This window comes from Melozone crissalis, unplaced genomic scaffold (assembly GCF_028551555.1).
Source record: "Melozone crissalis strain CALT ecotype California unplaced genomic scaffold, PUWL_Pcris_2 ptg000036l_1, whole genome shotgun sequence".
NCBI classification, from domain to species: domain Eukaryota; kingdom Metazoa; phylum Chordata; class Aves; order Passeriformes; family Passerellidae; genus Melozone; species Melozone crissalis.
Genome location: NW_026535814.1, coordinates 643611 through 670163, shown reverse-complemented (window position 1 = coordinate 670163; position 26553 = coordinate 643611). Strand labels below are relative to the sequence as shown.

General features: G+C 35.1%; 1 protein-coding gene across 2 annotated transcripts in view; it reads right to left on the bottom strand.

Moving 5' to 3' along the window:
* RASA1 (RAS p21 protein activator 1) overlaps positions 1–26553 on the bottom strand; it is a 47919-nt gene that overhangs the window by 14647 nt on the left and 6719 nt on the right. The window contains exons 2-14 of one of the 2 annotated variants that reach the window (XM_054283586.1): positions 24061–24210; positions 22690–22825; positions 21853–21923; positions 18994–19111; positions 18092–18123; positions 16570–16622; positions 15792–15942; positions 12757–12835; positions 9747–9867; positions 4492–4648; positions 3580–3667; positions 1428–1505; positions 211–368 (exon numbers count right to left, since the gene is read on the bottom strand). In XM_054283586.1, the coding sequence (XP_054139561.1) occupies positions 211–368; positions 1428–1505; positions 3580–3667; positions 4492–4648; positions 9747–9867; positions 12757–12835; positions 15792–15942; positions 16570–16622; positions 18092–18123; positions 18994–19111; positions 21853–21923; positions 22690–22825; positions 24061–24210 (1392 nt within the window). Of the gene's footprint in view, positions 1–210; positions 369–1427; positions 1506–3579; positions 3668–4491; positions 4649–9746; positions 9868–12756; positions 12836–15791; positions 15943–16569; positions 16623–18091; positions 18124–18993; positions 19112–21852; positions 21924–22689; positions 22826–24060; positions 24211–26553 lie in introns of those variants that run through there. The other variant, XM_054283587.1, reaches the window with a different exon arrangement.

Sequence of the window (26553 nt, the reverse complement as noted above, 5' to 3'; positions counted from 1 at the left end):
TCCCCAGTTATCATTATCTGTGACTTAAATAAGCAAACATAGGTACCTACAGAAAATTCTGCCCATGCAGAATTTGTCTGAAATTGCTGCTGTATAATCACATATACAGTATTTTTTAAAATACTGTAAAATTATAAAAAAGTGTTACGAATCTTAAATCCAACACAAACTGAAAGTGAAATTCACTAATTCAAGATAATTAAAACTTACTCAAAGACAAATTCTTCAGACCACACAGGGTTCTGTCCTTCCCTGATGTGTGTTTTTGCTACTTGGACACTGTTCAGGTAGATGTTACAATATGGATTTGTAAAATGCTTTACTGGGAGTGTATGAGCTTCTTCTACATGCAAAATGAGACTGCTGACCTGAAAAAACCAAAAATTTATTTTTTGTTGCAGAAAAGCACATTAATGAATTATTTTAATCCTCTATGCAGAGGCTAATGTGAATACTGAATATCAAACTCCTTATTAGAACAGTACAGACCAAATGTATTGGAGCATTTAAAGAAGCACAAGGAACAAAGTAAGAGTAACTCAAATAACTAGTGAAAACAAATATTCAGACCCATGTTTTTAAGGCATCTTGGAGTTACTGAAATGGAAGACTGGCACTTTGAGGAAGAACCATGAACAATTCCAAATACTGTGGATTATTGTTTGGTGCTTTCCCAACAGAAATTCTCTTGTGCAACACATTATATTGTATTCTTCTATGCAGATAAACACTGTCTTTGCTTCTTGAAGAAAATAATTCCCTTTTTGTTTGGCTTTTGCACCCTGAAGCTCCTAACTGCACCTGTCACTTTATCTGTAAATTCACCTAATTTAGTTCACTTATTTAGAAGTATCCAAATTTCTTTAATGTTCACAACCAAACAGTTGTGGTTTATTACTTTTTATTCACCATTTTATTCCATTCTCTACTGCCTGTAACAAGTAACTACATTCAATGTTCCTCAGATTAAATAATATCAGAAATTCTTAAAGTATTTCCCTGTTATTCTCCAATCACTACAGACATAGCTATTTAAGACTGATTGCCCTCTCTCTCTGAAGAAATTCTGGCATGTATTTTCAAGAGACCAAGAGAAATTAAGACAAGCTTGGCTCAGCATGTATTTGTTACATAAAATGAGTATCATTAGTTAAATAACATGTATTTAAATGTAACTAAAATGTAAATAATGGGTATTTTATGTATGTGTAATATAATATTTTTTCACATTTTTTGTTGACATGTTGTATGAATTTTTTTAATTTCCCATGTGAGGCACATTCAAAAAGCTGCTGACTTCTTTAGACTTTTATTTAGGATTTGCTACTGTTGAATGGAAAAATCCTGAGACTTATTAATATCATTTTGCACAGAGGAGGCAAAATACTCCTCCACATGCACCTCCAACCCCACAATATCAGCTTCACCTGACGCAGACGTTTATTTGATGTTCCTGGACTGGATTTTCTTAAACTGCAAAACACCTGCAGAGCTTTCATCCAGTCCTAAGAGAGAAGGATGCAGAAGAATGTAATGAAAACCAAGTCAGATACAGCTTCTTCCAGTGGAACAGACATATCTGTATAAAGTATCTGAATTTTCCCTTTAGCTTGGCATAACCTAAGTTTTCTGTAATTCCACAGTATGAAAGACTGAATATTAAAGCAAATTTATTATCATTACTAAGCAAAACCTCATAAAGAATTTGCAAATCTGAACCATCTTCTCTTTCAGTATTATCAAGCATTACTAATGGATATACAGTGTGACCTTTGCCAATTTTCCAGTGCAGTGATACTACAAGAAATTGCAAATTGTATATAAAATTAAGAAAAAGTTGTTTACTTCTGAGAAAATTGCATTCAACAAGCCAAACAGGTCTGGTTATTCTCTCCAGTAGTCCCATATGGCAGTCATAACACTGTATACTTCAAACAAAGACTGAACAATTAACATAGAAATATAGAGCATATATTCAACATTCTCCAGTTTGTCTTCGGAAGGTGGAAGACGTATTATAACCTCATTCACTAGTTACTGTCTTCCCAACCATTAAATCCTGTACATTTCTTGCAAAGCACAAAATTTAGGTTTTGATCAACAGTCTTCTCTTCAGTCAGTATCTCAAAGATATGCTATCTACTCTCAAAGTACAGTTTAACAATGTCATTAAAACCCCCACAACACTGCTTCACTCATTCTTCACAGCATCTTCCGCATCTTAAAAATACAGAAATACGTACTGCATCTATTCTCAGTTTTGTGAGTTAGGCTTCAGTTTTCAAATCCTTCCAAGGGAAAGCTTTCAGCTACACCCCACCAAGTTTCTATTTTTCTATGAAATAATAGAAAGTAAAGAAAGCTGAGTTTTCTCAGCTTTGTTATCTCTTTGTAAAGCTTTCTCGGCCAAAGCCATATTATAAAGAAATCTGAAAGAACTGTGTTCTGTGTAAACACAGTGAACAGCTTGTTAAGCAGTTTCAAAATCAAATTAAACCAAATGTTCAGGAAACAAAACAGGACATTCTATCTTCTACACATTCTTAATTACTTTTTTGAAAACAAAAGATTTTACAGATATGACAAAAATTAAGAAGAATGGAATTTAATTTATATATTCTCAATTATGATACAGCATACTGCCTCTCAAAGTCAATACACTGACAGTTGTATGATGAATTCCACTTCATAATTCTTATGTCATCCCTCCAAATTTAACAATTTGCATTAACAATTTTTAATAATTGGCATTAATTTAAAAAGAAAATCTGTGCTTTCCTTTATACACAAAACATAAAAAATACTATATAGACTTCATGCTCTGGTGAATACAGTCTGTTATGAGTGCTCTAAAAAGCTTTCATGTCATTCAAATAACATCAAATGCAAACCTTAACTTCTAATGCAATGTATACATCAGAGCTGTGAACTTGCAGAGCTTAAAACTTAAACAAGAACACTCTATCATTTTAGATACAATCTACTGGTAAAATCATTTCTCTGAAGTAAGCTTCTATCCCACAATTCTTAAGCAGTGAACATAACTGTTAAGAGAGCTAGTAACTAAAGACACCACATAAACCCAGAAAATCTTACTCTGTGCACCATCAGGGCCAAAGACTATGCATGACTACCAGTTTATATACATGGCAAATGACTGGAAAAGACAGTTCTATGCACTTTGGTCACACATACATGCATTAGCATTTTATTTATTTTACTCTGCAGTGTTTTATAGCATGGAAAAGACCTGGAGAGTAAATTTTTTCTTCTGAATTGAACTATGTCAAAAACCATGTATGTTCTCCAGAAACAGGTAACAGAAAGTAATGGAAGTTCTGCACATGGGGCCTGACTGGAATTTGTAAAAACCAAAACCCTGAAGAACAGGTAATACAGGTGCTGGATTTTCAGCACCAACCTTCCCCCTCAGAGATCTGCTACCAGTTCATTTTAACACCTGCTGTGTAACGACTAAATATTTGAGATATACTTGCTTCCTGCTTCAGAAAGGAACATCACTGAACAACACAAGATTTAAAGTTACTTTTTTTACACGTAGCAAATAAAAGCTCTCACCTGTGCTTGTTCTGGAGTTTCGCCTGCAAAGTAAAAGATGTAATGCTCTTCACTAAAGTGCTGAACTACTATCTGAAAACAGTTTGGCCTTAAAAATAAAAAAAAAGAAAAACAAAAATTAAGTTTAAATAATCTTCACATATTAACAGACACCTTCACTTAATCTGTGCCAAAACAAAGTTTACACAAAGTTTACACTGAAGTAACAGATTTCTCCTGTTTGTCTGTAAGGTGCATTGAATAACTGCATCAATGTTTGTTCATCTACATGTTACCATCACAAATGGAAAGAGAAAGATTTCCAACAAGATTTATCAGATCTTCAAAAACTGCATTTTGGTTTTGAATGTATTGTGTCATTTTAAGAAAACTACAGTACATGCAACCTGCTTCAGAACACTGACATTTTTAGAATGGTGAGTACTGAACAAGCATGTATGCTGGCTTACAGTTAAGGCAAAAAAACCAGCCATCTCAAAACACTTGTGAACTCTCTATTCCTAGAGAGTTTAAAAGCAGTAGAAGTTCAGCATTTTTTCACAACCAGTTAATCATACATAAAGGATTTTTCTTTCAAGAAACAGTATTAACCTAAGGAATCCCCTATATGAATGTGTCCCACAGCTCTTATGACCAGTAAGATGTGTACTAGATCATACTCAAAACACTTGAGTGTGTAAGTAACTCTGAGTATAGTAATTGTGCAAAAACAATCTTTGAGAATGTTTACTTATATGAACTAGTATAATACAAACAAAGTACTTGTTTTTAAACAGAAAAGAACCCACAGACTTCTAACAAAGTTAGCTTTCAAATACCTACCAAAATAATGCAGAACTTTTCAAATTCACAAAAATTCTTTATCTCATTAACTCTTGGTGCAATAGGATTGAAAAAACCCCAATGTCCTACCTGCCAAATAAACTGTCATGTACTCCATAGACAGAACACACACTAAGGTCTATTAGTCCTTTGGGTTTTGTGGCTCGTTTTTCACTTTCAAAATAAATAAGCTGGGCATCATTTCCCTCCAATATAAAGTACAAGTTTTTCCATCTCTTTCCTTTACCTGCACAAGAATCAAGCAAATAGTTATAATACTGTCTAAAACAACATGTAAATTTTGTAAATTAAGAAAACAGAAGAGGGCAGTAAAGCTTCTGTCAAATTCCAAAGAGAAGAACAATGTACAGATAATCACACTTGAGTTATAACATCAGTATACGCATTCCGTTTTATACAACATGTAACTAAAACCAGATCCTCTTCACAGATGCAGGTAGAGTTGCAAAAGATTCTTCAAACATCCTCAGTGCTTTCAACAATATTATGAAAGCGCATATGAGTTGCCCCAACAATGAGCTCCTCTCAGTGTTATGCCTGTATCTATACAGATTGCAAATAGCGACAATGTGGACCCCATTCATTAGACTTTTTTTTTGAGAATTGGACTCAACATTAGAAAGCTGCTCCTAAACTCTGACCATTGATTGCATTACAATACCTTAAAACATACAGCTGAAGAACAGAAATGGAAATATTTTATATGCAAACTTAAATCAGAATCAACCTGCAAGCACAACCAGATGTAAGAATTTGGCAGGTTCCACTTGCTGCAGAGAAAGGTTCTCTGAATTACAGCGGATTAGGAGCATTCTGCAACAAAATAATGCTTAAATCAGAGCACCATTTAGAAAAAACTTTCAGCCTTTATTTCACACTTCAATCATCATAAATCCACTGGGGTCTCAATAAACTAGTAGCAAAATTGTTTTCAAAATACAAATTTAACACTCATTTATTATACTGTGACTCCTAGGTGGAAGAGTGATTTTATTGCATTTAGTCCATATACACTATGTGCATTCTTCTACAAGACTGTACTCTAATTTGCCTCTTTTAGCCTAATTTTTCCAAGCCATTCCCATTTCATTCCTTATTCCATGGCATCTCTCTACACCTCTCAGAATAAACCTTCTCAACAAATGAGATGCTTCCCTTTTTCTGTTCAGACGGTATAGTTTGGAGTGGTTTGGGGTTTTTTAATGTCTCTTGTATTAGGCTATATGTAAACTCATACCTTCTTTCTTGCATTTGGTCACTATCCATATTACCACCTGCATATTATCCTTCTTGTCATTTGCAGAAATCTTGTTATTGATACCGTTTTTCTGCATCCATTAATGCTGATTTTTCCAAAAAGTAGAAATATAACACTCGGCAAGGGACCAGCTTCCTCAAAACTTCAAAGACTTGTTCAATGGAAACTCTTCAAGGTAATACTGAAGGTTACACTGAAATAAGTCAAGCTGTCAGCTTTTAATGTGCTTATTGCATGCTATGCTGTGTTAGCATTAGAACCCTAAAAAGTCACTATATCCTTTGTATGGCAGACTGTGCATATTAAATTTAAGACTGAAAACATACAACCTGACTTGGAATAACAAAATTAAACCAACTGTTTTATGCAGTGAATGTACAGATTTACACTATTCTAGCTCTCTCAAACCTCTATCAGCTAGAACTTAGTGACTTCAACATTAAATATAAGCACTTTATGAAAATATATTTCATTTCATGATTTTGAATGCTACCTTTGACAAGGATGCCTACTTTCTGTGCTGTGCTGATTTTTTCAGAACTGTCAATCTAAATTTTCATACTGCATGTAATTTCATGTATCGCATTGTTCAACTCATCTACTACTTAAGGAAAGAGATCCTTCACACTCCTTACACACTTTCTAGAACCTTTTGCCTGCTTCAATTTCTCCCTTTCTAGTACTGCTAAATTCATTAAACCCAGCTAGAAGGTGCTGATCTCTGCCCCTCTAGTGACCAACAATTGGGCACAAGGAAATGGAACAAAGTTGATGCAGGGAAATTTCAGATTAGACCTTAGGAAAAAGTTCTTCACTGCGGAGATGGCTATTGTTGGGATTTATAAAATTAGAGAGTTTTGAGAAAGTGGTTAAGAAAGCAGGCCTCAGACAGCAGACTTGTGAACACTGCTAATACAGGGAAAAGTTTTTTAAGCAGTAGAGCACAAGTGAGAAATAGAACAATAAGCTCTTGTGATTTGTCTTTATAGGTTGCAACAAGGTTATTTAATGTATATCTTTAGAAGGTTAGTATGAATGAGTTTCTGTGCTTTGTCTCTCATCAACGAGCCATTGTGTTAGAAAATAAGTCCCTATTGTGTTAACTACCCTTACATGTGTTTCATATGATTGGATAGAATTATTGTCAATATGTTTTGCTCTATGTGTGATTAGCTGAAACCTAAGCTGAGATGCCTTTATGCTACCGTGTAACGTGATGTTTCCTTAGCATTCCATTTGAATCAGAGAGCTGTGAACATACTGTCTCCATTGTCCTAACAATGTACTGAGACTGATGTGTGAAATAAACAGCTCACGACACTGATTCAGATTGTTCCGTCTCCGTTCGTGCTTGTAAATAGTTTGCTGACGGCAAAATGGTGTCCCGTGTGAGGAAAGTAGACTAGGATAAAAAAGAAAATCATGGAAAATCCCAGCCGCCGGAGACCCAGGTGTCAATCAAGAAGACTATACCATCCCCCTCGTAGCCTGTAGCTGATGTGTTTGTAAGTAATCCTTTTCTAGAGAGCACCTAAGTGACGAATATAAGAAATCATTTATCTAAAACAGAATGAAACGTCTTTTACCGGCTTGAGACAATGTTACAGGAAAAAGGACATTCACATATCTCAAAAACTGAGCTAAAAAATTTACTCATCTGAGTGAAAGCGAATACTCAAAATATAAATTTACAGTCTGCTTTTACCTTTGATTTTTAAGATCAGATAAACTACAAAATCTATAACTTGTTCTCTCTCAAAAAAGATGAAAGTCTAAATGTACTTATACCTGCCTCCAGAGCTTTGCTGGAGTGTTTTAAACAAACTGATACTAACCAAGACAGTTCTAACTCACAAAACAAAGTATCTTGCTCAGACTCTTTAAATCCAAGTAAAATAGAGTCTGCGTCCCTCTCAGAGAATTTACTGGGTTTATCTCCAGACTCTGTAGACAGTGTTGCCTCCTCTATTTCTTCCAAGCCTTCCAGCGCCCCTGCAGTCGAAAACAGCCTTCCGTCCCTCCGAGAAAAAATAAACTCTTGCAGTGTCAAGGAACCTGTTCAGACTTTTCGTTACGTTCCAAGAATGTAAAATTTTTGAAATTTGTTTGGAAGAGAGTGTAAGATGCGTAGAAAAGAGAGATGAAAAGAAGTTTTGTGATAAAGAAACTGTGTGTTCTAAAAGTGAGTGATCTTAGCCAAGGCAGCCAGCTCAGATACTATATGTTTGTCTAACTCAAACCAGAAAAACCTTTTTCAACCTGTCTTGTTGGTGTGCCAGTATAAGAATTGCCTTCTGTCAAAAAACAATCAATGGTAAGCCAAGTAGAATTGACAATGAAAACAATACCTCATTGAATTGGAATGTTTGGTCCAAAAAACTTCCCAAGGAAGCATCTGAACCTCAAGAATTAGAAATCCTTAGCTCTTTAACCACAGATTTTTGCTTTACTTCCATAGCTAGTGTCTAGCCAAAAGGTGATCCCCCAAAGTACAATGTTACTCCCCATTGTTTTGCATATAGAAATTTGAGTTTTTAGTGTAATTTTTCAAACAGTTGAGATGTGCTTTCTGGGGTTGATCAATATCCACGGCAATTGCCAAAAAAGTATTGGTTCATTTGTAGAGACAGAGCTTAGCAAGGCATTCCAGCACACCTTGAAGGTGGCCCTTGAAGCATTAGAATGCTCACTATAATTGCACCCACTGCCAAAGCAGTTATAAAAAAGAAACAAAAGAGAACGAAAGCTGTTCCTCATTATGAAGAGAACTGTCAGAGTGATTTTAAGCCTTAGAAAGCTGCCAGAAGAGTTTCAGCAGGTTTGTTTTTACCCCAATTAGCTTCAGCAGTGGCATTGAAACAATTAGATCGAGTTAGCAGCTAGCTGAGCAAGCAAGCTAATGCCATATCCTCTGCAATTAGTGATATGTTAATGGATGTTGATAGTGTTAGACATGCTACTCTTCAAAACAGAGCAACAATTGATTTTCTTTTACTGGCACAAAGGCATAGTTGTGAAGAATTTGAAGGACTGTGTTGTATGAATTTGTCTGATCATTCTGAATCCATTCACAAAAGCATACAAAAACTGAAAGATTTGACAGCTCAAATTAAAGAAGATGGCAGTACCTAGCTAGATGATTTGTTTCAAGAATGGAGCTTTGCACCTTAGCTAAAGCAACTTTGCAAGATAAGTCTTTATGTATTAGGTGTTCTAGTATTGATATTGATAGTAATACCCTGCATACTTCAGTATGTGCGGCGAAGTCACAGAGAGAAGGGGAATTGTCAACAGAGAGGGGGAATTGTTGGGATTTATAAAATTAGAGAGTTTTGAGAAAGTGGTTAAGAAAGCAGGCCTCAGACAGCAGACTTGTGAACACTGCTAATACAGGGAAAAGTTTTCTAAGCAGTAGAGCACACATGAGAAGTAGAACAATAAGCTCCTGGGATCTGTCCTTATAGGTTGCAACAAGGTTATTTAATGTATATCTTTAGAAGGTTAGTATGAATGAGTTTCTGTGCTTTGTCTCTCATCAACGAGCTATTGTGTTAGAAAATAAGTCCCTATTGTGTTAACTACCCTTACATGTGTTTCATATGATTGGATAGAATTATTGTCAATATGTTTTGCTCTATGTGTGATTAGCTGAAACCTAAGCTGAGATGCCTTTATGCTACCGTGTAACGTGATGTTTCCTTAGCATTCCATTTGAATCAGAGAGCTGTGAACATACTGTCTCCATTGTCCTAACAATGTACTGAGACTGATGTGTGAAATAAACAGCTCATGACACTGATTCAGATTGTTCCGTCTCTGTTCGTGCTTGTAAATAGTTTGCTGACAGCAAAAGCTGGTCCTTAGAAAAGGGTATGCAGGAAATGCTCACAGCCTGTCAGGGTTTAAGGAGTGTCCAGATAATGCTCTCAGTCATGTGGTTTAGTTTTCAGCAGACCTGCGCATGATCTTTATGACTCCTGGCCAGTTTAAGATACTGCATGATTCTATGATCCTTATTTGCTTTTTGTTTTCCTTTAAAGGAATAATAGAGGCAAACATAACTCACTTTTTTTCAGAAGATAACCTTTTTTGACAATATTTTTATAAAAAGCATCCTTTGTTTTCCGACGAATTGTATTGTAGATTTCTTTTCCGTCCACTGTATCATTAAGCACTTGTTCTTGGTGCTAGAAAACATGTCAGAAAAACATACTTTAAGCTCAGAAATTGCCAACTATGAAGTTGCAATCAGGATCATCTTACTCAATGCTACCTAACTCATTACTATTGTTTTCTCATGCATTTAACTAAAGCATTCATTTTTCATACAATACACATGCTAGAAATGTATTATAACTCTCCATATTTTCCAAACTGAAAGAAAACAGGGGTTTTCAATACAGACAATCTTCTACAAAGTAAATCTTCTCCATGTAAAAACAAAAAACATGATGTTTCACTGTGATTTCACTGTGTTAAAATTTATGCTAGTCTTTGAAGATTTATCTAGCTTGTAACTGTCTTCTACCAAAGCTCAGAGGCCTGACATATCATGGATAAACTCTGAAGCAACAAAAATGGTGCAGATCATAATTAAAACCGACTCAAAGTGGCACAGTCCCCCATTAATCTCTTTAGAACTCACATGTTGTAACTGAGCAGAATTCAGGACAAGAGAAGAAAGGAAGAAACAGGAAATAGAAAAACTGATAAATTCACACAATAAAGGGTAGTATCTAGAAATGCAAGTAATAAATATGACCGAGCCAGGTCTGACTTTAGTAAGTAAGCTGATGAACAAAAGTTCTTTAGCCATAAAAAAACCCAAGAAAAGCAAGACTATAAAGTAGTAAGGACATCGCTGAGATGAAAAGATATATGCACTGGTTCTTACATAATATTCTACATTCCTTCCTGTGCATATATCTGTAAGAATTATGATTTTGATCAAAACAACAACAGCAAGATAAAAAATAATTTGGTAATACTAATAGGAATTACAGGACCTACAAAGGAAGCTATATCCATATGTTATGAGATGATAACATAACATAACATGATTATCTATCAAGATAATGTTTTTAACATAACTGCACAAGGAGTAGTGCACAAAAGAGGACATCTAGTGGCAAATACTTCTAAGTAAACAGCATATCAGACACAGGAATTCCACCAGATTGACTTTGAAATGATGCAAAACTTTTGAATTCTTTTTTCCCCCTCAAAAACACAGAGCATGGTGTTACATGGAAGGGAGGTGAAGATGAACATTAACTGCACCACTGAGCACTACATTTTCAAATAAAGTCACAAGTGCATCTGGCTAGGTTAAAAGAATCTGAAGTACTCTCACATGGAAAATGAGTCAATAAAGAGTTGATTAATATAGAAACTGTAAGTTTCACGTATGTGAAAAGCTAAAATGAAGACTTATTGCCATTATTAAGAGAAAAAATGAAAAAAAGTTAGTAATTAAATTTTCCAAGGAGCAGTCTCAGAATTCTTACTTGCTTTCTGACCCAAGCACATTACTGAGCACAAGTTAACAGCAGGAAAGAATGGGGAAGCACCAAGGACACAACACAATTAGCTGAATAGGAAAGATTGCAATAACAAGGAATGTATCTCTTAGTGAAACACACCAGTTACACCTGTTGATACTTACAGAAAATGAGATGTGAACAGCTGAGTCATTCATTGGAGGACTGGGCTGTGAACAGTTGGCTATGCTAACATACTGGTCCCACATGGATGGACTTCTGCCATGGCAGCGCTTAAGGTGCTGTGTTTTGGTTTTGTAATGGTATTGGTAACATAGCAGTGTTCTGGCTTTTGTTGATCAGCACCTGTATAGCCTCAAGACTTTCTCCATTTCCCTCTCTGCCCCCTTCCTCAGTAAGATGGCTTGCTAGACAATATGCTGAGAACAGAGATAGCCAGGACAGACGATGCCAATTTATTAGAGAGATACTCCCTGTCATGTAACATCATGATCAGCAATAAGCATGGGGGCACACGGAGGTCTCAGAGAACATCTGGGCATTAGTCTACTTGTGAGAGGTGCTGAGTGTTGCCTTTGTATCACCCTTTCCTTTGCTTATAAAACAGTATTTATCTTAACCCAGGAGGTTTTTTGCTTTTGCCCCATTCCACAAGAATAGAGAATGAGCAAACAAAGGTGCAGGTGCTTAGCAGCTCACTAGGGTCAACCCACCACAGAAAATTACATGTATATTCGTTAAGCGCTTTCCAGAGGGAAAGGGAATTATGCAAAACACGGTACTACCCTAAATTGTTCTGGTACATGTTCAAGAAAGCTGAGTTCACACCAAAACTGGTAGCAGCAAGACAACTATGAAAACATTACAAAGAGACAGGATCAGCTTCTGTGTGCTTAGCTTGGTGAACAGAAGAAATGCTCTCATATTAATAAAAAAGATGACACAAAGGGGTATGAATTGCCTGCAACTCTCTTTAGGGAGGACAGGAAGAGCAAATTTCTGATTTCCACTGAAACAGGAAAGCTTGGGAACAGAAAAAGAAAAGAATAGGTACGTAAATTTGACAACTAGTTAAAAGCTCATGAAAAGGTAATGATGTAGTATGCTTATCACTGGTGATCTCTTAGAATCAATTTCTGCTATGGGGCAAGTGTGCTGCAGAACAAGTGCTGCAGTCCCAGCCCTGCAATCACTCCTGAAGCTTTTTGGTGTGTATAGGTTTCCTGTGACAGGGAAAAAAACCCAGACACTGAAGAGAGGACAGACTGGCTCCCCTTAATATGGGACTAAATCAAAGCATGAGCCCAGGAACTAGAGGTGCAGAGTAGAGGTCGAACACCTCACAACATAAACTTACCATACTTTCTGTTTACTATAACCCAGTCTTCAGTAAGTATTTGAGGATAAAATAAAAGAAACAGATGAGCTGAAAACATTGAAGCTGTTGATGATTGACTACTGGAGATTATGCTGTTTAACTACCACTGGTATCTCTGCTGTAATTTACTTCATAAATTGATTTGATAGTGATTCAGTGTTGACTTCAACATCAAAGGCTCAGAGATGAAATCCTACCTGCATTGGAACAGGATCTTTTAAGTAATATCCTTCAACAATCTGCTCTTTTCTGTAGTGCTCAATGATGTCAGCAATACTGTTCCAATAAGAAAAAGAATATTGAAATGTTAAACACATTAATTTTTCCGTTTGAGAATCTGCTTTCCCATAAAACCACAAAAAACGTTCCCTCGAAGTTTTAATAAAATCAAGTGTTAATCAGCATAATCTTATTTGAAAGGAATATACTGAAGTCAAGAAAGTTCATAAAACTGTATTCAGAATGTATTAACCTAAACTCTGCAAAATATTTTAATGACTTGCTTAAAATGTCAAATTAGGACACTGCACTTTCCACATTCAGGTAGTACATGTGCATTACCTGCTTTCCAACCAAGCTGAAAAATTGCTATTTCATTGGCAATAATTTTCCAAGTCCTAGAATAATTAGGTAAGTGGAATGGGACATATTCTGAGTGAAGTGCAATCCCCTTCTAGAAGAACAGGAATAGAAAACAGAAAAGGTTGGTAGTAGGGCTTATACAGATTACGACTGGACATCACTGAGCTATCCTTTCTCATACTCATGTCAGTAGCACTCCTCTACAGGGATGACTGATTCTAGTCATCAGATTGAGACTGCAATCGCATTTGGAAGGCTCAGGAGAGACGTAGTGAAAGATATAAGCTGAAATTCAAGGCATTTAGGTTGCTCTAATTTATTTTCACACTACTGAAATTCACATTGTAATAAAGAATAGCAACAGGGACATCAACAGAAATTAATCATTTACATGCAAATATCCATCTAGAAAAAGAGCTAAGTAATTAAATAGATAAAAATATACTCAGTGTGACTTCTCAGTTCATGCATACTCAGCTGTGTGTGCAAAGATACAAATAATGTGTGCAATGCAGGAACAAGAGCTAATACTGTAAAAAATCTCAAAAACTTTTAAATAAAGCTATATCAAGGTATCGTGGTTGGCTTTTCTATTTTATTCTGAAGCTATGAACTCGGCAAACTTGATAAAATAACCTTCCCACAAGCACTTTTATTTTTCAGATATGTAAAATGAGGTTAATGTTTCTTTCCGTTTTAATGAAATCAACTAGTTAATTTCAATTTTTACTGAGATGCTGTCTGTATATGCTGTTTTCTACATAAGAATTGCAACTGTGTCACTCTAAAAAACACAATGACTTAGTCATTACATTTCACAGGTTGAATAGCTACTACCAACATTTGCTAATCGATCAAACAGCATTACATGAATTTTCTGACTCATCAAATTAGGAATACCTTGACCTTCAATGAAGCATCTACTTCCTTGATTAAAAATGCCATCAGGAGTTCCTTAATGTAAGGAGCAGGTGCCTGCAAAATTTCTGCAATTTTGTAATACAGGCCAAAGAATAAAGTCAGTCGTATTTAAAAACTCTTTCTGGAGTTAGAGTTACATTTAGACTAGGAATTCCAAGCCTTGATGAAGCACCCAAGGGCTGTGTTTTTCATTATATGTTTGAACTTCCAGCAAATTTATCAACCTTATACACACAGAAATTTGAACTGAATATCACTTTAAGAGTATAGTGGTAATTCTCCCAAACATACAACAAAACCAAAGATTTTCCTTTGACACTAAGGACGATCTCTAGAAAACTACATATCAAAAGACTAAAAGAAATTCTTAAAGCACTTTGTCATAATTTATTGCTGCTTAACTTTAAAATCTTGTTTTCTGTTCGGCTGCATAGAATCTCTTTCAGACATATATAATCTACACACCAAGTGAATCCAGCATTGCATTATAAAGTAATCTAAAGCAATAACAAGGTAGTATCTTTCTGAAAGTGTATTATTTATTGCTACAAACCCATTTGAGACTAATAAGAGTTCCACTAACTTGATGATTAATTTGACATCACCAAGGATGGGGGGTTCGGGGCCTATCATCCTCATCCTAAATCATGCAACTACAAACTGGCATTTACTTCCATGAAAGGCTGACCCTGCAGCTAGCCTAGTTTTCAGTAAGGATGGCTGAAGGCCAGACTGATTAATGAAGAAGGTATTCCAGCAGCCTGGATGTGAAATGGGCATAGGTTCCTAAGGATCCAATTATTTAGCCTCACAGCATCATGTGAGTGAAGTCATATGAAAAAGTCCACTGAACTTCATGAGGAGACCTTGATATTTTCTCACACACAGCTGCTAAAAACCGCTACCCAATCAGAAGTGACAGAAATTCTCTATTGGGGTAAGAATGCCCTTGTTCTACATGAGCAGGTCAGGAAAAATGCTGATTTTTTTAAGGCAGACAATGACCTCTTTTTAAGGAGGAAGGTGAGTTCTCACTACTGAAAATACTTCCAGATACAGCAACTCTAAAAAAATACTATGAAAGACCAAGGTGTACTGATAGTTTCTCCCATAAAAGGGGAAAGACTTCATTATTTCTCTTTCTGTTTTGTATAAATTACTATTTTTTTGCCTCAATGGCAAAAGAAATACATCTTAAGTTTGCTCACTCTAAATGAACTGATCAATAGTTCTACCCCAAGTACCAAGCACATACTTCAATGTAATTTAGTAATTTTTTCAACAACGAAGGCATTTATCGCCTTTCTTATAAATACCCATTTCTATTATTTGAAAACTCTATTGATTGTCTCAGATAAAATTAGCATTTTTATTTTCCCCTTTTCAAATAGACAAGAACTCTTGTAGAAGCTTCCAAGCTGCTTCAAATAGAGTAATCTCTTAATTAAAGATACACAATTTATGGATCCACATGATCCATTCAAACTACAATTTACAGAGTGAAGCAACTGTTTGGCAGAACAAGCACAAATACTTCAAGAGAAACAAGTTACACTTAGGTTATTTAAGCTGTAAGAATCTGCTCAGTTAGTAGTAACTAGTACGGAAATTAGAGATAATATTTAGTATAAAGGAAACTACAGTCTTAAAATCATAGTAGTAAATAATTACCAGGAGCAAATTATGCAAGCACAAAATATGCACAATTCCTTTTACCACAAAAACTCACCTATTATAGTATCGGCCTCCCATCATAAATTGATTGTTTGATGTTGGACATATTTTAAAACGCTGAATATTTTCACTGGTCCGGAAATAAAGTGAATAATCACCAGGAGTATTATCTGAAGGCCTCACAAGAAAACTGCACACCTGACCAACTGAAAAAACATCATAACAGTGCTATTTTTCTTAGTGATATATGTAAACCCTTAGAAAATCTATTTCTACATAAATAAGAAAGAACTGCATACCTGAAGAGATACAAACCCTATAAAGGTAAATTACAGTAGTGATCTCAAACTAGAAGAACTAGTACTAAACCACCAGAATTAATGAAAAACGGTTCCATTGTAGGCTGCAACCTAGCCATATCTTTGCCATTTCTTTAAAACATCATACCAAAAAAAGGTTGATAACATTTTCAAATCTCTGTGCCAATATTTAAAGTAGGGTATTAAACAATATGAGTCATAAGTACTGTTTTCAACTAAAGAAATACTTGCTTTATGAAAGTGAAATTATTGATTCCACATAAAACAATTTAAAAAATTAATTAAATAAAAAAATTTTAGATCAACTTTACTTGAGAACATTCTCAGTACTGATAGCCATGAAAGTTTTCGTCCAATGTAGTATTCTACTGAGGCAGCACCCAGAGGGATTGGAGAACCTAAAACACTCATTTATGTTTAGATATAGAAAGAAGTTTTGCCATAGTTTAATATTAACAGGATCGCTTTGTTTCATTTCACTATCACTGTATTTCACATCAGAAATATATATACCTGTCATCAGCAAATTGTAAGCTTCTTGTTTGGAGATCTTCCCATGGAACCATCTTAACAAAGATGAAGAGAAAAATTAGAAAGCAAGACTACCAGCTCTCTTTTTTGGTTATGCTGACATCCAAGACTCTGGCACCTATGAATTAATCTTTATTTTAAAAGACCCAATATATATGGATGAGACAATCAATGTCCATGCTACTTAATGATTCTCTCCTCCCAACAACATGAAAGACTAACACTAATAGGTATATAAATAAATTACTTCAATAAAACACTTGGAGCTGATGTTCAAATACAAGTGAGTTTAGAGATTGATATGAATTGTCCAAAAAGTAGGTAATTTCATAGGCATTATTTGAAGTCATACAGCAATGTACTAGCATCATGAAATCTGAAGCTCAAACAAGAAGTTATACACAGAAAACCTCAAACTCAAATTTGCGAGAGCTGTGGAAACAAAACCTAGCTTTGTTAGATTAATGAATATAAACTGCTTTGATCTCACACCTTGCACCTTCCCAGAGTCTTGTGTCAGAGTAGTGGCCCACAAAAGTTCACAGCCTCTGCCTAGTTTTGGCATGATACTTACCACTATTTAGAAAAGCTTGACACACTACAACTTAATAATCTGTATTTAAAGGAAAGCTAGAGATACAGTGCTTTTATAAGAAAAGACTCGAATTTCTGGCTTTCTTTCTATACTATCTTCAGATATTAATATAGATTCCTATGAAAGGTAAACAACAGCTGAAAGACAGAATCAAAGCTCCACATATCCCCTACAAGCTACTTTCCAAATACGAAATTTTCACATTTGAAGACATCCATACTGCCAAATTGACTAGCAGAACTCAATAAACCAAATAGACCACTGAAATGCCTCCTTCTGCCACCAGCCTCTTGGAAAGTGGGAAACAGCAAAAAACAGCAAGCACAAATATGACAAACAAATGAGGTCATCAGATCAGTCATCAAGGCACTAGACATTTTTCACAACTATCTGCCACTCATCTACACTTGTGAAAGTAATCTATTAAAAGACATATCAACACACTACTGATTCTGAGTTTAATTTTTAAATTTTTTTTAAGTATTTAAGTAAATAGAAGGAAGAACAGTCACAGTCCTGTGATTTTTTCTTCAAACTTTAAGCATTATAAGAATCACAGAACTGTACAGAACACAGAATCCTTTGCATTGGAAAATACCATTGATCATCACATCCAATCCTTAACATAGGACTGCCAAGGCCATCACCAAATCAATGTCACCAAGTGCCACACCTACACACCTTCTAGACTTCTAAATCTATCCAGAGACGGTAATTCTACCAAAAGTCCATTACAGGACTTTTTCACATTAGTTATCCCTGCATCTGCAGCAGCTAGTATATAAAGAAGTCTTGAGATGGAAAAAAAATCTCTTTGGTCACTTTCTCAAAAACTTAGAAATCTCACAGTGGAACTTGACAAACAGTTATGATTGCTTTCAAATGACAAAAAAAAAAAAAAATCCTTACATTTTGCCTTCATGGGGATCTTCTTCTCTTCCCTATGAGAAAATTAACATATCAAGTGAATGACAACAGTACAACTCAATTTAAAAAAAAAAAGTCGTAAGTTAAGACCTCCTTATAAAAAAAAATGACCTTTGGATATCTGAGGCATTTTTTACCTAAAGACTTGCTGCAGCTCTATGAAAAGCTTCCCTCTTCATTCATTAGGTGAAAACTCAGCAAAAATGTTATTTCTGATGATTACCTCATTCATGATTCAAGTCCTTTAGAGGTGGTAACTTTTTAGAAAGTTTCAACCTTCTCAGCCTTCCTAGCGTTAAATTACCACTGACCTATCAGTCTACAGATCAAAAGTCTAGTATTGTCACTTCAGTTTAGCTATTCACATCCGGACACAGGCATCAATGAGATCCATCTCAAGTAACATTGCTATTGGCAAAACACACACATGCTGTGTAAGAAGATATTATAAAAAAATCTTTTTTCTTCTTTTTTTACTTCTCACCAATAAATTTTTAACCCAAATTTCATCCTGGAATAAAGAGAAAGATCTACCACAATGCAAAACTACATTCTGCTGAGTTAGTGAACTTTTCATTGGCAATTGTAAAAAGAAACACAATTGAATGATTCTTCACCAGGACAGTAGATTTTAGGGAAATGCCCAGTAAATTTACAGTACCATTCATTTGCACTTATCTTTGGACAACATGAATAAACATTTTCTGATAATATACTATGTTTAAAGGTTTGTTTTAGTTTTTTAGAACTACTAGATGAATTTACTAGATTCAGAAAACTACACAATTAGAAAACAGGCAATTAAATGTCATTAGTTTTTGTTCAGCATTATTTTATAAAGAAATCCCATTCATTTAAGAAATCTGAATACAAAAATTACTTACCACTTCTTCTACCAGGTCTTCCACAATAAGACCTTGTTCATCTGTCCGTAGGTTTGTAACCCACATCCAGCCATCTTCCAATTCATTATGGACAATAAACATGTCTCCTTTAAGGAAACTGAAGAAGGTTACAGCAAGATTTAAATCATAGATACAATGATAATTTAAAGTTTAATGAACACAATGAATTTCCATAAAATATTTGGGAAAACCTATTCGTAAAAAATGCAGGAACTGATATTCCAAGCACATGTGTATTTTTCCTCACAGTTAAGTCACCACATATACAAGTTTTCATACTTTTGATTTATGTTTAGTATCTAACATATATTTCAGTGCTCTCAACTTCAAAATGTGCTAACGGATAAAACAAAAATAGCTAAAATACAGTAATATTATTTTTTTATCGAGAGATCAAATATGCAACACAAGTAAAATAACCCTTAGCAGTCTATAAGAAAGTAATATTCCTTTCATTGAAAAATTACCTTGCATAATGCAAGTTGTAGAATACCTTATTCATTATGTTCTCACATATGAAGACAAGTAATGCAAAGAGAATACAGAGCAGTTACCAGAGATGCCATGCAATTAGCTACAAGCATAAGAAGCATTAATATTCAGAATCAGAGAATCACAGAATCAAATGGGTTGGAAATTACCTCTGATATTACTGAGTCCAACCTACTACCAAATACCACATGTCAACCAGACAACAGCACTAAGTGCAACATCCATAATCTTCCGAGACAGTGATTCCACCACCTCCATGAACAGCATTTCAATGTCTCATCACCCTTTCTGTGAAAAATTTTCCCCTAATGACCAACCTAAAGCAACCCTGTAGACTAAAGGGGAATTTAAGATTATGTTCTCTTATCCTGCCACTGGTTGCCTGGCAGAAGAGACTGAACCCTATCTGGCTACATGCTTCTTTGAGGGAGTTGTAGAGAGCAATGACATCTCCCTTGAGACTCCTTTTCTCCAGACTGAGGCCCTGCAGCTGCTCCTAATAGGACTTGTACTTCAGATATTTTACCAGATATTTATTATCCTTCTCTGGACACACTTCAGGACCTCAATGTCTTTCCTTGAATGGCCCAAAACTGGACATGGTTCTCAAGGTGTGGCCTCACCAGTGTTGAGCACAGGGAAAGAATGACCTTCTTAGTCCTACTAGCTACAGCACTGCTGATCCAAATCAGGATGCCCTTGACTCTCTTGGCCACCGGGGCACAGCTGGCTCATCCTCAGCGAGCTGCTGACCAACACCCACAGGTCCATTTCCACTGGGCAGCTCTCTAGGCCTGCAGAGAGTTTATTGTGGCCAAAGTGCAGGACCCAGCACCTGGTCTAAGGGAGTTTTCATTTCTGGAGACTAGTATAAGTTACTCCTTAAATATTAAGAACACAAACTCAGGTCACATGAAAACCCTTCACTACAGCACAGAATTTTTAACCATGTTTCATGATGCATCAGGGTACAGGAAAACCAACAAAGAGTGAAGCTCATTAACTACCATTGCAATTAAAAATTTCATAGCAAATGTCTGTGGCACGGCTCTCATTTGAAGTAGGCTAACAGAAAAAACAAAATGCAACAAACCACTATTGAAAACAAAGAATAAATTTAACTGCTATTCAGCTTTAACAGGTAACAACAAAAGCACCCTCCATCACTGCATAGTTACTGCATGGAAGACATGTTGAAATTAACTCAGTAATACTTCAAACTTAAGAAATATTTATTATGATATTAAAATTCTAAGTCAAAATTCTCTGAAATACATAATTACTTCAAGAGCATATTAATTCAATCTAGAACAAACTTGAGAACTCTGGTCTCAGCTATGCCATGAACTGAACTATTTTAGCCATGTAGACATCAAAACACCAACTCTGCATTTCAGCTCTGTCCTAAAAGAGGAAGAAAAGGTTTAATTGCCTACAATTTTTGTTATGAAGCTGACAGGTGCAATAAGACATGTAAAAGATTATTTTTTGTTGTTCTCCCACAGAGTAGGAAGCCTTAGTTGTAATGTGCCATTAGAGAGCCCGTTCCCAGTCTATTACCTTAGTAAAACACATAATTACAAAAACAAATATCCTCATATCATCCTTTAAAGGATCAGACTGGACTGTGAGTCCTGGACTAAATTTCCATCCAAATGAGGATATAAAGCTCTCATACGATAATAATCTTAAATCTAAGAAAATTCCCAATTCAACTGGTGTATTACATCAGTTTATGAAATCTGTTGCATTAGAGAGATCAGAAACCACCACAAATCACTTTCAAATCCTCCTATTTTTTCAGCAGGAAAAAAATTATCTCAAAAAAGCAGTATCAATCCCAAGTAACCAGAAAATGGTCTTCTATTGAAATACTCACTTCTTCCATTCTTAAATTTGTAAGTAGCCAAGGCCCACTTTCTCTTTCTAGTGATCTGAATTGTTTCCCTCAGCTACACATCTAATAGGTCTGTGTCAGTTTAGAAAAAAACCTAGCTCATTTCTTTCACACACTCAGATAAGGCACTTCCATACAGAATTCTCTGACACATAAATTTGTCCTTTTGGTAAAAATCTAGGGCTTTATAAACATATTTCAAAATTATAAGATTTTAATTCTATGTACCTTTACGTACCTTCCATTCAATTAATGCAAACAAATAAACCAAGAACAAAATGTCTTACTCTTATTTCAAACCAAAGAACAGAGAGATATCATCTGTTAATCTAACCACGTCAAGTTTAAGATGCAACTGAAAAATACTTGCATACGAACACCTACCTAAATTATAACTATTTATGAATACTCTTGAGAATTTCACAGCTACTGCTGTTACTCAAACATACCTTATTTCATCAGTTTCTGGCACTTTGGTGTAAGGTAGAATTGCTCGAACTCTCCTTCTGTCTTCCACAGGCTACAGTTTAAAAAAGAGCAATGTTTTTTTCTCTTTACTCTGTACTGTATATTCTATACTGTAGAATCTTTTTCTCCAGCCTTATGCTATTCTGAGGCAAAGAACAGAACTTATATCCACCTTGCCATTTTTTTATTTCCAAAGCTCAAAACCACTGTCAACTAGAAACATGTAATTTGTTGAACTAAGAGCACTTACTTAAAATTTTTTTTCACTTAGAGCGGAAATAACATCCCGAATTTTAAAATTCAGAAACATCTTTATTCAGGTTTCGGGTTTTGTTACAGGGGATATTTTGCAGTGGTTTTTTTTTCATTTTAATTACTTTTGTTGTTTTAAGGATGAGCATGTGAAAGAAACCTTGGTTATCTACAGGATGCATTTTGAAACTATTGCTAGATATCCAGAATGTGACAGAACAGTGATAGTTACACAGTAACAGTGCTCTTTATTACAGGAACTGAACTTTATTACAAGATAACAAGTATTGTCTTGTTTTCTCTGTCTACTTAAAATGATGTTACTACATTGTACAATAACTGCAATACCTTTATCTTCCTCATTATGTATTTTTATTAAATAGAAATTTTTTTCATCATTACTTTGTATCAGTAAAAATGCATTTTTATACTCCCTATAGTCCCATGTATGCCTATGCCAAACAACAGGAAACTTTCTAAAATTTTTTTCCCAAAGAAAATTTTGAATTGTGATCAAAGTTACAAACATTTTAGTAAGTTGGTCTTCAGGAATTTTTTTTACTTGCCTCTGGAGGTGCTACTGGAAATAAGAGCTTTTCCCCTTTCAGCAAGCAGGACACATGACTGTAATAACCGATCAGGTCTGAGAGTGAAGCAAAGCGACGCCCACCAATGTAGTAGTCTCCACACATGGCAATAATTCTGTTAATAAAAAAAACAGAAGCTTGACATTAGAAAAAATTTTGCTACCAATTTTTTTTTAAGAAAAGGAGATTAGCATCACGTTTAATTCTTAAAACAGTACCTACATTCAGCAAAATACAGTATTACAGGCCCTCTGTAAACATGTAAAAAAACCTAATGAATATTTTATCAAAAATATTCATACATATATTTTACGAGCCATCAGTTTTTTATCTAAAGAAAGTGCTGATTCACAGAAAAAGACAGCACATTTGTCAGAACTAAATGAAATAAAATAAAAAAAAGTAAGCGTGAACATCCTGGAAAACTGAAATAATGCACTACTACACAACAGCATTATTACTTGTATCATGCACAACAAACACCTTTTATAATAGGCACAAAATGAACAAAGTAGCAAAGTACTTTAACAAAAAATTACTACAGCTCAAAACTACACAATGCAGAAAACAAACACCATCAAAAATTAGTTATTTCATTACAGTTAGTTTAGCATCCATATTAAATGTTAAAAAATTACTTTGGAATAATCAAAGTATCTCCTGAAACTCAATTTAAAAAATTTATATCTAATGGGAAAAAGCTCACACAACCATTTCAGTAGTTAATGCATAATCTGAATTAAGTTGTTTCTCCCAAGAAGTAATGTAAAATGCATACAAAGATGAATCTTCAGATATTAAGTCCAAGCTCATAAGCATATAACACTGCAACAGAAGTCAGAAAACAATGCTCAGGACATATGCTGAAAGCTGTTTCCAGCAAACCTTTCAATTACTAAACATATAATCTATTCGTGACTTTTGCTTTGGGCTTTTTTTGTTTGTTTTGGGAAGTGTTTGTTTGTTTGGGGTGTGTTTTTTCCCCTCAAAATTAAGGAAGCAACCAGGCGTGCTAACACTTTAACTATGATAACTACAACGATTACTATGGAACAGACACAAAACAATCTCCTTCACTGACTAATGAAACCTGCAGGGTGCTTTAAGTCTATTCAAACCACTTTAGGCAAGCTTCTCTATCCAGATATTTTTGGTTTCCTCACACTTCGGTTCTTCACCCTACAAAGTAATTTTAAAGTAGCATGATTTAAAACAATCAAACACAAGTAAAAAGCTGTACAATTAAAGCTTTAAGAGCCAAAAATACTGCATTATAATGCAATCATTGTTCACTTTATTGTGTTTGGAAACAAAAAGTAGATAGATCAAAATAAAACACTTAATTCTCACCTAAAATGATTGACATTTGTTTTACTAAGGAATGAAAGCACAAATGAACCTGGTCTCCGATCACTCTCTCGAATAAGGTAACTTCCAGGTTTTCCCGCTTGTCGAAGACGTTCTTCTGCAATTGTTCTGTCAAGTTTTCCATGATACCATCTGAAAAAGAGTAACAATGGGCATCCTTAGAACTTAAGGGTTTTGTTTACTTTCAGAAAATAGACCTGTGAAAGGAAGAAAATCTTTCAGTCAAAACCCATATAACTCCAAAACTTTGTGAATCACATTGTTACAAGTTCAACCTCCTAGCTGACTCATTTCCAAAAACAGTATTTTTAACATAGCAGAGTTTTCCAGATAACCTACTTTCCCCAAGGAACAACCCTAAGAGGCAGAGACTCTACACATATCATAGTTTTTATCTCCTCCCTAATTTGTTTACTTTAAAAAAACAGAAACTGAGGTGACTGACCTGGCTTGGAATTACTGTATTTTAAGCCTATGAAGATGCCAGTTCAGGCTCAGTATTCCAAAAGTACAAACGCAGAAGTGAATTCTATCAGACTGTTTCTCAGTTGACAGTGATGCAGCTGCAGCAAAGCCAGTAAAGAACTGGACAGCAGTCACCAGGCCACCATCCAGCCCCAAAATCAACTTTCCTAATCACAATGTGCACTGTCTCAATCAAAAGTGAGTACTGATACATGGCAATCACAGACTGCAAAATATGACAAAGGATATCTTTAATCTACTGCTGCCATTCAAGCATTCAATCACCTTTCTCAGTTTATTTATACAGCCTGTGTCAGAACACTTGTTCTACTTCAAATGATCAAGATTAACTTGTTCTTCTTTTAAGAAAGTAGTGATATAGAGCAGTTTTCAAAGACAGCCATTGTTCTCATTACCTTCACCAAGCAACAGCATGGTCCAGAGCTATATATTGCAATAATTCATTAGCTCCTCCACCTAATTTTGCTTGATCAAACCTTTAATTTTTACACTCAGAAACTGTCAGCTTCAAAACAGCCAGTGTTTTAGACAATTAAAATCCTTCACCACTTCAGATCACATACCATTTAGCTCTAACACTTCAGACTGTTTTGTAAGATTCACAAACATGCAATTTAGAAGATATGCAAATGATCTCTTGAATCAATATATGCAAAAATATCAAATATTACACAGCATACAGCTTCAAAATTTAAAATTAAAAGTTGAGCTGTTGATAAAATCTGAACAAAAGCAATTTTTTTCTACGAAATGGAAAAAAAAGCTTTGAGAGCTTTTATCAGAACAAAACCTTGATAAACCAAACCAAAAAACACCATTTCACCAGTAGGAGCAGCACAAGTATAAATACTGTTTAACCTGACAAACCTGGGTGCTTGCTAGTATTGCTCCCCCCTGCTTCTCTTCCTCATCCTGATCAAAACAAGCTAAACCAGTAGAAGCACTGTTGTGTCTGTACAACATTTAAAACTTGCAACTGCTGCAGACCTAGTTAAATCAGCAAGAGCCTGTGTCATTCCATTCCAGAGCAAAGCAGCTTCATTCATGAGCAGAAATCTGTCATTCAGAGACAGTCACAAAGAAGTGCTCATACCTTCTCGACAAGGAGACTCTTTTAGGAAATGAAGCAAAACAAAGACAGCTGATTATCAAGTAAGATTAAGATTAAATATTCTGTGTGTCAGTGTGCCCAGCGCAGCTGAAACCTGAGTAGGTTTGCTCCCTGCACGTTGCAACTGGGCATTGCTTTCCTGGACAGAATGACTTTCATGAAGTATATAACTCCTCAACATTCCATTTCATGAAATCTATTCTAGACTAATAACAGATTCATTGAGCTTTTATTTGCTCCTATTTATGACACACTTGGGGAAAATAATCTTAATTCTATTGAGAGACCCATTGCATTAAAATGCCAAATTTAAACAAAGGCACAATTTCAAAATGAAGAAGTGAGAGTCTCAATAAGAATGCAAATTACACAAAAAATTTTACAGAATAAATAGAAAGGCAGGAGCAGATAGAAGAATTTTTCTGTAAAGGACCAGGATTTCTAACAACAACAGCACAAATTTACGTGCCCCAATTCTCAGTCCAGGAGCTTCAAACAAAAAAGACACCCTCATTGCTGGTGATGGCAATATATATATATTGTTATATGCCACATCCTTTAACACTGAACAGGCTATACTTTGTCCCATTCAACACTTTTATATCAAGTGTACCACGAGACATTTATTACCTGGTAAAACATTTAAGGAAAAGTTTGGTTTTGGAAATAAAAATATTAAGTTAACTTCTGAGTGCAATTACATTCAGTGTCACTGAACCTACATATAAAGTGTTAACTTCTGATGCAAAAAAACACTGTATTTACAGCTCACACTGCTTTAGTGTAATGTACCGAACTACAGTATAGTACTAATCGCAGAAATAAGTATTAACACTAAATTTAATACAAATGACAGTAAAGCAGTCAATATTGAGCAA